The sequence below is a fragment of the Thalassophryne amazonica genome, chromosome 1 (assembly GCF_902500255.1).
Source record: "Thalassophryne amazonica chromosome 1, fThaAma1.1, whole genome shotgun sequence".
NCBI classification, from domain to species: domain Eukaryota; kingdom Metazoa; phylum Chordata; class Actinopteri; order Batrachoidiformes; family Batrachoididae; genus Thalassophryne; species Thalassophryne amazonica.
Genome location: NC_047103.1, coordinates 167,009,221 through 167,022,228, shown reverse-complemented (window position 1 = coordinate 167,022,228; position 13,008 = coordinate 167,009,221). Strand labels below are relative to the sequence as shown.

General features: G+C 41.3%; 1 protein-coding gene across 1 annotated transcript in view; it reads right to left on the bottom strand.

Annotated features, from left to right (window-relative positions):
* xdh (xanthine dehydrogenase) overlaps positions 1 to 13,008 on the bottom strand; it is a 145,075-nt gene that overhangs the window by 54,594 nt on the left and 77,473 nt on the right. The window contains exons 19-26 of the mRNA XM_034178855.1: positions 12,430 to 12,549; positions 6,346 to 6,442; positions 6,146 to 6,267; positions 5,187 to 5,320; positions 5,009 to 5,096; positions 2,873 to 2,959; positions 2,599 to 2,790; positions 2,374 to 2,519 (exon numbers count right to left, since the gene is read on the bottom strand). Coding sequence (XP_034034746.1) covers positions 2,374 to 2,519; positions 2,599 to 2,790; positions 2,873 to 2,959; positions 5,009 to 5,096; positions 5,187 to 5,320; positions 6,146 to 6,267; positions 6,346 to 6,442; positions 12,430 to 12,549 — 986 coding nt within the window. The remainder of the gene's footprint in view (positions 1 to 2,373; positions 2,520 to 2,598; positions 2,791 to 2,872; positions 2,960 to 5,008; positions 5,097 to 5,186; positions 5,321 to 6,145; positions 6,268 to 6,345; positions 6,443 to 12,429; positions 12,550 to 13,008) is intronic.

The following is a 13,008-nucleotide window of genomic DNA, read 5'->3' as shown; positions in this document are numbered from 1 at the left end:
CTGAAGGGTGTAAAAAGCCGTATTCATTGGTAAAACAACTTGATAACTATTTTATCATATACCTATAAATGATAAATGTATGGTTTTCTGAAGGGTGTATAACGCCATATTCATTGGTAAAACAACTTGATAACGATTTTAGCATATACCTATAAATGTTGTATGGTTTTCTGAAGGGTGTAAAACGCCATATTCATTGGTAAAACAACTTGATAACGATTTTATCATATACCTATAAATGATAAATGTTGTATGGTTTTCTGAAGAGTGTATAAAGCCATATTCATTGGTAAAACAACTTGATAACGATTTTATCATATACCTATAAATGATAAATGTTGTATGGTTTTCTGAAGGGTGTAAAAAGCCATATTCATTGGTAAAACAACTTGATAACGATTTTATCATATACCTATAAATGATAAATGTTGTATGGTTTTCTGAAGGGTGTATAAAGCCATATTCATTGGTAAAACAACTTGATAACGATTTTATCATATACCTATAAATGATAAATGTTGTATGGTTTTCTGAAGGGTGTAAAAAGTCATATTCATTGGTAAAACAACTTGATAACAATTTTATCATATACCTATAAATGATAAATGTATGGTTTTCTGAAGGGTGTAAAAAGCCATATTCATTGGTGAACAACTTGATAACGATTTTATCATATGCAGTGGTCCCTCGTTTATCGCGGGAGTTACGTTCCAAAAATAACATGCGATAAGTGAAATCCGCGAAGTAGTCAGCGTTATTTTTTACAATTATTATAGATGTTTTAAGGCTGCAAAACCCCTCACTACTCACTTTATACACTTTTCTCAAACAGGCATTAACATTTTCTCACTTTTCTCTCGTGTGTAAACACTCAAAGTTCAAACCTTAGTAGAAAAAACATAGAACGTTTTCCTATAAATAATTCTGATGGCTTTTAAAACTAACAAATTAAATTTTAACAATCAACCTACGAGGTGGAACACGTAAGAAATTATTAATAGTGACTCACCAGTATTTCACAGTTCCTCTAACTGCGCCTCTTCGTCGTGGCGCCTCTCCGCTGTACGGATTGGCTGATTACCAAGGCGACATTCATTTTGTGGGTTTTACTCGGGTGGTATGAAAAATATTACCCGTCCACGGAAAGGGTGTATTGCTATTTATTCTTTAGTGTTTTACCCAATCATATTTGCATATCATTTATAGGTATATGATAATATCAGTTATCAAGTTGACCATGCTTTTTTTTTTGTAAACAGAATTTTACAATGATCTTTTACATGTTTATTTTGGGGGTCCAGTTCATATTAGTAGGTGTTTATTTTATCATATTTATCACATTTATACCATTAAGGGACTGCTACAATACCCTTAGTCATGATGTCTGTCTTTTTATTCTGTTTATTATTAACTACACTCAGTGGCCACTTTATTAGGTACACCTGTTCAATTACTCGTTAACACAAATAATCAGCCAATCACATGGCACCAACTCAGTGCATTTAGACATTCAGATGTGGTGAAAACAACTTGCTGAAGTTCAAACTGAGCATCAGAATGGGGATTTAAGTGACTTTGAACGTGGCATGGCTGTTGGTGCCAGATGGGCTGGTAAACTGCTGATCTACTGGGATGTTCACCCACAACCATCTCTAGGGTTTACAGAGAATGGTTTGAAAAAGAGAAGATATCCAGTGAGTAACGACTGTGTGGATAAAAATAACTTGTTGATGTCAGAGGTCAGAGGAGAATGAGCAGACTGGCTGAATGGATGACTGCGTGATGCCAGATGGCAGTACATGGACCAACATCTCTGACGACTGCTTCCAACACTTTGTCAAATTGATGGCACAAAGAATTAAGGAGGTTCTGAAGACAAAAAGGGATGTAACCATCAATTTCCATTTAATCCATGATGGCGGATGCAGCCTCCATCTTTCTGCATCGTCAGGCATTAGATAAAATAGAAATCTATGATGCGCTGACTTAAATTTGGGTTAACGTGATCTGAAAATGCTGCTTTGTGCAGCATTCGGGTGCAGCGACAAGATGACAAAGGAGTATCAGCTGGTTAAATAAATAAAAAATAAATAATAATACACTGTGTTGTGAGCTTTCATAAGTGAGTATTATATGTAATATTAATGATGTAGGGAAATTACTAAAATTGCTGAATAATGGTTAGAAAATGATTTATTTTTTGTGTTGATCTGTATTATGTAAAGTGGTGTCAGTTTTACTGCCTGAATGCTTTCAATCAAGAACCCTTGAATCTGTGAACACTCCTTTGGTAGCCTGTTGTAGTTTCTGCAAATTCTTTAATCTCATGGAACTTCAGCAGACTCAGTTTGGCCAAAAGTTTTTATTTCCTACCTGTTGTAGAGCTCAATGGCGGCTCGCCGCTGCTGGTACCCAGAGTGGGAGAGACACTCGTCCCACAAGCGATCCAGGCTGACTTGATCCAGGACCTGGTTGAAGGGTGTCACATCACCTTCCACATACATATTCAACCGGCGCACCTGCAGAAGGACTTTCCAGTGTCAGATGTTCACAATATCCAAAGTTAATTATCCTCATACAGGACTAGTGACCTCTGACCTCCTCAGCCGACTTGCCCAGACTGTGGGCCATGTCGGTTATCCAGTTCTCACAGACAAACATGCTCTGCGGCCCTCCAAAGCCCCTGAAGGCGGTGTTGGATGGCAAGTTGGTGCGGCACACGAAGCCACGCCCACGCACGTTTGCCAGATGGTAAGTGTTATCCATGTGCAACAGAGCACGTTCCATGACCTCAGTGACACAAGCAGGTCGTGACATCACCATCAGTCATACTGTGGCAACAATACCAGGTGTGGATTTCAGTGTTACTCACTGCCATGGAGAGGTCCATGGAGTGTCCAGCGTTACTGTAGTACCTCACATCAAGAGCCACAACCTTCCCGCTATTTAGAAAACCCACCTGCGGCAAGAGAAGAAGAACTGTTCAGATCTCAGCTGTCCCAAGATCAGTCGAGGCAAAAGCAGGTTGGATTTCCATGAGTAGTTGCAGTGGTATCACGATACTTAAAGGTTGTAAAAACAACATTTTAACCATTAATGCAGCAGCCAACAATTCATTTATAAACAAAGATTTCACAGAGTAATGATATCCTGCACACACAGTGAAGCATAAACTCCCTCTGTGTGTGCCTTAATCTGAGCTTTTCTCTTCCTTGTTTTCATAGCTGGACCGACCGCATGTGTACTAGTGCATGTGTCGCCCACCCGACACTGCAAAAATGCAAAATCTTACCAAGTCTAAATTCATGTCAATTTATTTAGTCTATAATTAATATAAGAACCAATGAACGAAGCAAAATTTCAGTAAAATATGAGGACTTATTTTTCTCATAATTCATCTAAAAAATATTGTTACGCAATATATATATATATATATATATATATATATATATATATATATATATATATATATATATATATATATATATATATATATATATATATGAAGGAGTAATGCATTAACTGCATCATAGTGAGCCTTAGAACTTTTCAGCCTACCCTCGTATATATCTCACATCACTTTAGATATGCATCAAGTCTGTTTCTGATGGATGGTGAGTGTGATGTGTTCCTCCTCAGGTAGCAATTTCCACATAAATAAAATGCACAAGTTTTCCTTGTGCATCTTTTCCCCCTGTTTACAGAAAGAGTACACAGGGTTCTCACCAGGATTTCTTCACAGCATAGGGGAGAACTTAGTGGGGCACAGTAACACGACAAGCATTGCAGGCGGTATTGTAGGAGGGTCCAGGGGCATCTCCCCCCACCCCATCCCATTTTTTTAAACCTTATTTCCTGCATTTTGAGGGCCACTTTGTGTTGCTAACTGGGACGTTAAATAACATGCGACATGTCCTTTAAAAAAGGAAAAAACAAAACAGAAAAGCCCCCCTATGCTGGTTAAACCACAGCACAGAGGCCCAAATCACAGCACAGGGGATCCAAATCAGTGCATAGGGGCACCCTATGCTCAACTGCTCTGTCGAGAACCCAGAGTACAGGGGCGTAGCCAGAGTGGCAAGGGGTTGAAACCCTCCACCCCCCATTAAGGTAAAGGTCCACTTTTGAAGAAATCTTAATGCTATTTTTAAATAATAATAATAATAATAATAATAATAATAATAATAATAATAACAATAATGAATGTATTTTCCCAACAATTTTTTTTTCGGTCACTAGTATTCTGAATGTCCTAGTTTTACTACTATAATTTGGCACTAAGTGGACTTGATGGGACATAAAAACATATCTGTTTCTTTATTTAAAAAAAAAAAAATCCCTATGTTCCAGGCATGTTCAACTGGGAGGAGGCCCCAGGGAAAGCCCAGGACAAGATGGAGGGGTTATATTTCCCAGCTACATGACTTGGCTGATTGGGAAGTGTGCGATGAGCTGCATAGTCTCCTGCCACCGCAACCCGGACCCGGATAAGAGGCGAAAATGTATGATGAGACATACCTATTTCGTAATTGTACTAAAATAAATCTCAAAATTAGTTTTCTCATCTTATTTCAAGAAATCTTAGCAGGTATGTTTTCTGTATGTTTATGAAGAAGTTTTGGTAACTTTATTAAGGCAAGTACAAATATTTAAGAAGAAGAAGAAGAGTCTTTATTGTCATTGTGCATACATATAGTACAACAAAATTAGTTCTTTGCATTTAACCATTCTAATTACACTTAGACACAATCCAACCACTAGGAGCAGTGAGCAGCCACAGTCTGAAACCCAACTCCAGATGTAGAGATGCTGCCTTGGTCAGGGGCAGAGAAAGGAGCAGGCCCTAAATAAGCATGTTTTTGATTGTGGAAGGAAACCAGACAACCTTCTTGTTGTGAGGCATCAGTGCTAACCACTAACCCACCGTGCCACCATACTAGCAGTACTGCTTTTAAATGTAATGTGGTGCAGGTGCACGTATTGCTGTTGATGCTAAAACTCCCCCTACCTTGTATTTTCCATAGAAGGGGTGTCGTCCTCCAGTGATTAGCATGTCCTTGTCTCTGTCCAGCATGCACCTGACAGGACACTTCAACCTGAACAACACAGACACATTTAGAAACATTCTGGAACATTTTACGAAACTTACCATTCAAACTGAAGTGACACTGACGTGGTAGGCATACTTATTTGCAGCCACAGCAACCACAGTGGACAGGATCATGGAACGGCTCTCCTTCCCTCCAAACCCTCCACCCATCCTCTTCACTCTCACCACCACCCTGTTAGCCGGCACACCCAGCGCCTTCGCCACTAGAAACTGACAGACATCCACAGACACCACATGAGTGGCAGTAGCAGGTGCAGTAGAATTTAGCAGAGGCGACACCCGTAATAAGCACTAAACGCAGTATTACTGAGGGTAAAGCAGGAGAGAGGAACAGGTGCAGCAGAAGCAGCAAACACAGTATTACTGAGGGTAAAGCAGGAGAGAAGAACAGGTGCAGCAGAAGCAATAAATGCAGTATTACTGAGGGTAAAGCAGGAGAGAGGAACAGGTGCAGCAGAAGCAGCAAACTAGCATTACTGAGGGTAAAGCGGAGAAAGGAACAGGTGCAGCAGAAGCAGTAAATGCAGTATTACTTAGGGTAAAGCAGGAGAGAGGAACAGGTGCTGCAGAAGCAGTAAACGCAGTATTACTGAGGATAAAGCAGGAGAGAGGAACAGGTGCAGCAGAAGCAGCAAACACAGTATTACTGAGGGTAAAGCAGGAGAGAAGAACAGGTGCAGCAGAAGCAATAAATGCAGTATTACTGAGGGTAAAGCAGGAGAGAAGAACAGGTGCAGCAGAAGCAATAAACGCAGTATTACTGAAGGTAAAGCGGAGAAAGAAACAGGTGCAGCAGAAGCAGTAAATGCAGTATTACTGAGGGTAAAGCAGGAGAGAGGAACAGGTGCAGCAGAAGCAGTAAATGCAGTATTACTGAGGATAAAGCAGGAGAGAGGAACAGGTGCAGCAGAAGCAGCAAATGTAGGACACAGAATGCAGAAGAAACAAAGGTCAAAGCAGGAACAGCTGCAGTGGAGCAGTGGTTTTAGTTAAAGCAGCAGAATGCAGTAGAAGCAGTAAAAGTACACGCAGTACCTGTGTTTTGGAAGCAGACTGAGTAGAAACAAAGAGCTCTATTTCTCCATCTTCTTTGGGGACAGCCAATGTCACATTTGTCTCCAGGTAGAAGTGTTCCTGACCTCCCAGGTGTATCTCACCTGAGGGACAGGAAACACAATTTTAATAGCGAATCAACACTTAAGGAACTTTGGTGTAAACAACCCAAACAGTCATACCTTCTATGATGTGGTCAGCTTCCTTAAACCCCGCCTCCAGATTGCCCCGCTGGATGGTTCTGATTGGCTGATAGAAGGACTGGGCAGTGATGGCTTCCTGTCAGTCAAACCAAACACACACTGAGGGCCCTATTTTCCACCCAATGCAAAGCAGCAGATATTGCTAGTGTACAACCAACGCCACTGTGTTTTTGCCAAACCCTAACCTGCAGTGCTAAAAAAGTAAGCAGTGGGGAAGTGCCAAATATTGCAGTTCCTTGAATGGCCACTTGAGTCAATCCACATACATTCCCATATTAAATTCTCCAACTTTACAGCAGAACCAAATATGAATACAGCCTGCTGCAAATCAGGTCTGGTCTCTATAGCTAGTTTTCCCGTGCATGACAAATGTACATGAGGTGACTTTTTTGTTTAACAACTCATCAGTTTAAGCTATTTTAAGCCATAAAGTTATGAACAATTAGGGGCGGTTGTACTTTGAGCGACAACTAAGTTCTAAGCATTTTATTTGAAATATCTGGGATAAGAAGGTTTTCTGTGTGGTTAATTGTACTAACAAAGCATATAAGAAATCTGTGTTCTAGTATTATTTTAACTTCTACGTTAGCAACACTAGCGCTGATTAGTAGCTGTCCGTAACTTAGCTATCAGTAATGCCCCCACCCAAACAAGTGGATGTGAAAACCACTACCCAATCTGCAAAAAATATGCATGAATATAATAACATCAAGATTAGCCTGTTAGCTTTAGTTTAAATAATAACTTCAAGATGGAAGCTTGTGTGGGTTTCAGTTGTCTTGCTGAGGTCATTCTGATCTTGCCTTGGCTCCACCTCTTTACCCATATATGGTTTGGGGGAGTTACGCACTGCCAAGATTGTGACATTTGAAACCTCATTTGCATTGCAAACCAGCTCTTCAAGAAACTTATGTGTGATGTCACAAAGGGTTTTGGGTATTTACACACAGTCTATGGTTTTTACACACATTGCCAACACTGAGTGTATCTGCACTCATCTGTGCACCGATGGGAGTGCTGTTCTAAAGACATAGTGTGGCATCCACAGTGCAGTTATATTGGCATCATGTGGCACCAGAACCCAACTGCACCATGGACAAGCAAAAACCTGGTCTAAAGTCAAGCAGAGACCCAAATACTAATCACACACACCAGCCTTTAACAGAAAAAGAAAGCTCACTCACTCCACCTGCATCAGAGTGCACTAACAGACTGCACCAGAGTACATTTCCAGTTAGAATCAGAGTGAATAGTTTTTAGATTATCTTTATAAGTGGTGCAGGTAACGGGTTTCAGTGTGGGTCCCTGCACAATTTGCATGTGAGGTCCATCTGAAAGGCCAGCTGAAACATCTGCACCCAATCTGCATGGTGCATGCATGGTATTTAATGTACAATTTTCACGCACTGCAGTGAATGCAAAAACTGCGAGTCCAGGGGCCTCATGTTTCTATAACTATTGGTCCAATGGTGACACATAGAGGTGATACTGGGAAACTGTTAATAGTGTGAAAACATGAAGTCATCACAATGATGTGCACACCAGAGACATACTTGTTGTATGAACAATTAAGACATTCACGTGTTTGCAATTATGGCTGGATATAAAAGCATACGCAAACTGATGTGTAAAATGGCACTAACAATGGCTGCGTTAGTGTTGTTAGATGATTTATGAATGGAGCATGTATTCAGTGGACGTGAGGATTTACTTGCAAATGATGGTAATTGGCTCATAAACCAATTTTGATTACCAAGGCCCCTGTTACAGGAGTTGTGCGCAGAACTGCAGCCGGCCCTGAGCGCAATACGGCGAGGAGCCAGGGGTTGTCTGTGCGCACACAGGTGCTGACTACGCTGGGCTTCCTGGCAACAGCAGTATTCCAGCGAGAGCTAGCCGGAGTGTGCCAGTCAACCTTGAGTCGAGCCATGCCAGCTGTGTGGGACGCAATCATCTGAATGTCATCCAGGTTCATCACATTCCAACATTACAGCGCAATTTGCAGCGACAGCCGGTTTCCCTAATGTGCTTGGAGCTATTGACTGCACACATATTGCTATAAAGGCGCATCACATGATGAATTTGTTTTTGTTAATAGGAAACAATTTCATTCCATCAATGTTCAAATCATATATGATGCACAAATGCACTGGGTTGGGATCAGAACAGACAGGCTGGCACGATGCGCGATGGGTGGCTGCTTAGTGAAGCAATGGTTTATTTGTGTACCGTATTTTCCGCACCATAAGGCACACCTAAAAGCCTTAAATTTTCACAAAAATCGGCGGGGCGCCCTATAATCCGGTGCGCCTTATGTGCACACTGAATTCCAAAATCTGTAAAAACGACCGACGTTGTCTTTGACCGTCGGAATTTCCCGCTGACACAGGGACGTAATACGTAAAGTACATACGCTGGCAGCGTAGAGTACGTACCCTGGCAGCGATAAACCAATCAGAGAAGAGTCCGTGAGTCCATGGTACGTACACTTACCTCTGCCACTCCTCCGGTAGTTACCGTATACTACAGGTATCCTGCAAAACAACATTTCTTTGTTTAAGGACCCCCGAAAATGGCGCCAGCGAAGAGACATGCTTACGAGGCACAATTCAAACTGCAGGCTATCAGTTACGCGGTTGTTCATGGGAATAGAGCAGCTGCGAGAGGAAACAAGAAAATGAAATGCGCCAAGTTAAAAAGACCAAACGGAGTTTCCGCGGAAACAAAGCGAGGTGGCGACAGCTAGAAGACCAACTCGGGCAATGGGTCATTGAACAAAGAACAGCCGGGAGAAGTGTCTCTACAGTCACAATTCAGTTGAAGGCAAAAACGATATTGATGATGAGAGGGAAGATGAGCGGGAACCTGGCATGTTTGATGGCGAAATTGCCCAGCTGTTCAATTCAGACACAGAAGATGAGGACTTCGATGGATTTGTGACAGAACCATAATAAAAAAATAATGTGAGTACCATATTGTTAAATATCGGTAGTTCAAAGTTGTTAAAAAGTTCAAATAAACTCACCGTTTTGCTTCCGTGACCTTTTTTTTTTTGTAGACTATATGTTTTAGCGTGCGCCTTTTGTAAGGGTTAAGTACCCGCTAATTGAGGCCGCTCCTTATAATCCGGTGCGCCTTTTGTAAGGGTTAAGTACCCGCTAATTGAGGGCGCGCCTTATAATCCGGTGCGCCTTATGGTGCAGAAAATACGGTAATTGTTCTGAATGAAAACCAGCATGGGCACATTTGGACATGTGCGCATTCAAACATTTTTTTGTTATTATTGTTAATATATTTTCTTTTTCTTGATGGTGAATCTAGAGTTGCAGAGATTCTTAACAAGCCCCAGATTGGCTCCCTGTGTTCAGTATTTGTCAATAAATGCGTGTGTAAAGCTGTGGATGTTACACACTGTCAGTTGGCACACCATCCATCATCCATCCATTCATTTTCTTCCGCTTCATCCGAGGTTGGATCACAAGGGCAGCAGCTCAAGCAACGCCGCCCAGACCTCCCAATCCACACACACCTCCCCCAGCTCCTCCGGAGGGACCCCAAGGCGTTCCCAAGCCAGCTGCGAGACGTAGTCCCTCCAGCATGTCTTGGGTCTTCCCCAGGGCCTACTCCCGATGGGACGTGCTCGGAACACCTCTGGCGCACCTAATTTCTTTTAACTTCCGTGTGTGTGTGCACTGCTCTGAGCTCACAGCTGCCTTACACACACACTCCCACTAACATTCTTCCCATTTCATGTTCATTCCGTTTGCAAGGGTACCAAATAAGATATCCCTGCTTGTCTCCACGTCATGTCCAGTCATCTGTAGCTCACACTCTGTATAAATTCTTTTCTGTGTTCATGTTGACTGATCTGACGGAGGGGAAATCCCAGCTCCAGGACCTATTAACATTAATTTCCATATTTAAATAAGGGTTTGGAAAGGGATGAGCTTGGTACGCGTGCGTGTGCGCTCAATTCCACGTTGATTGGGATGTAGAAATGAAACGTGCTTGGATCTATGCATACGCACACTTTGATACATCTGAATTTTTTTGTGCTTACTCAAGTTTATGGGTTTTGGTGTGCACCATGTTTCAGTCAGAAATCCACGCAAGCCTTTGTATGTGAGGCTCCTGGTCTAAAAGCAACATTCTAGCATTTTGAGGTGCTTTGATGGAAGTTTTTGTGTTGTCCATGTCTTTTTTGCCTGTTTTGTGTGCAGTGATTTGTGACCTTGCCAGAAATTCCCGCACTTCTGGGTTCACACACTTGATAGCAATGCACCAGCACTTAGTGCACTTGCACCATAAAGGGAATGACTCTGATTGGTTGATTTTATCAACATGGCCAAGACCAGTTAGGTGACTTAGACCAACCTCTTTTTGGACTGCGCCCTACTTTCAACTGGGATTTTGCACTACTTTAACAGCAGGAAATAACTTGAAATGCTTCAAATGGATTTACAACCCCTGGAAAAAATTATGGAATCACCGGCCTCAGAGGATGTTCATTCAGTTGTTTAATTTTGTAGAAAAAAAGCAGATCACAGACGTGACACAAAACTAAAGTAATTTCAAATGGCAACTTTCTGGCTTTAAGAAACGCTATAAGAAATCAAGAAAAAAAGATTGTGGCAGTCAGTAACGGTTACTTTTGTAGACCAAGCAGAGGAAAAAAAATATGGAATCACTCAATTCTGAGGAAAAAATTATGGAATCACCCTGTAAATTTTCATCCCCCAAATTAACACCTGTATCAAATCAGATCTGCTCATTGACATTGACCCTATGTGTCTTTTTGCAAGGAATGTTTTTGCAGTTTTTGCTCTATGGCAAGATGCATTATCATCTTGAAAAATGATTTCATCATCCCCAAACATCCTTTCAATTGTCCAAAATATCAACATAAACTTGTGCATTTATTGATGATGTAATAACAGCCATCTCCCCAGTGCCTTTACCTGACATGCAGCCCCATATCATCAATGACTGTGGAAATTTACATGTTCTCTTCAGGCAGTCATCTTTATAAATCTCACTGGAAAGGCACCAAACAAAAGTTCCAGCATCATCACCTTGCCCAATGCAGATTCGAGATTCATCACTGAATATGACTTTCATCCAGTCATCCACAGTCCACAATTGCTTTTCCTTAGCCCATTGTAACCTTGTTTTTTTCTGTTTAGGTGTTAATGATGCCTTTCGTTTAGCTTTTCTGTATGTAAATCCCATTTCCTTTAGGCGGTTTCTTACAGTTAGGTCACAGACATTGACTCCAGTTTCCTCCCATTCATTCCTCATTTGTTTTGTTGTACATTTTTCGATTTTTGAGACATATTGCTTTAAGTTTTCTGTCTTGACGCTTTGATGTCTTCCTTGGTCTACCAGTATGTTTGCCTTTAACAACCTTCCCATGTTGTTTGTATTTGGTCCAGAGTTTAGACACAGCTGACTGTGAACAACCAACATCTTTTGCAACATTGCGTGATGATTTACTCTCTTTTAAGAGTTTGATAATCCTCTCCTTTGTTTCAGTTGACATCTCTCGTGTTGGAGCCATGATTCATGTCAGTCCACTTGGTGCAACAGCTCTCCAAGGTGTGTTCACTCCTTTTTAGATGCAGACTAATGAGCAGATCTGATATGATGCAGGTGTTAGTTTTGGGGATGAAAATTTACAGGGCGATTCCATAATTTTTTCCTTAGAATTGAGTGATTCCATATTTTTTTCCTCTGCTTGGTCTAAAAAAGTAACCGTTACTGACTGCCACAATCTTTTTTTCTTGATTTCTTATAGTGTTTCTTAAAGCCAGAAAGTTGCCATTTGAAATGACTTTAGTTTTGTGTCATGTCTGTGATCTGCTTTTTTTCTACAAAATTAAACAACTGAATGAACATCCTCTGAGGCCAGTGATTCCATAATTTTTGCCAGGGGTTGTATGTGCCAAAGATTGTCAAGATCGGGCACAATATATTTTTGAGCAATAACAGATACAAACAAAAAACAAGCATCAATATGACATCATAAAAATGTACACTGAGTTAATCCTTTTTAAAATTTCATACCTGGATCGTGATGATGGGCTTCAGCTCCTCATACTGGATCTTGACAGCTTTAGCAGCTCTTTGGGCGTGAGACTGAGTGTCGGCTACCACAGCGCTGATGATGTGACCCACACACGTCACCTGGACCAAAAAATCCCAACACACTTAAATTTACAGCACACAACAGAATATAAGGACAACTGCAGAGAAAATTATTATGATACTGAGAAGGAGAAAAAGAAGAAGGAGGTCCTTTGTTGCCCCTGAGACCCACTGGTGCTTATCTCCAGATTTTGTTGCATAAAGCATGTGAGAGTGTACGACTCCCCCTGGATGGGACACCAGGTTCCTTCCACAGCCTTTACCAGATGGGTGGACAATGCAGATGAAGTGTTGTGTTCAAAGATACAAGTAGACTGTAATCTACCGCTGCATTGTACAACCCCTGGTGAAGGCCAACCGATAAACCCGGGTACTAGCTAAGTACCTTTGCTTGCCTTACTTTTGTATTTTAAAAAAGTAAAACATCAAAAAAAGCCTCTTGACGCTTGCTAGTTGTTAGTGTCAACTAAAAGCCAGACCCCTCGATTGGCAAAAACA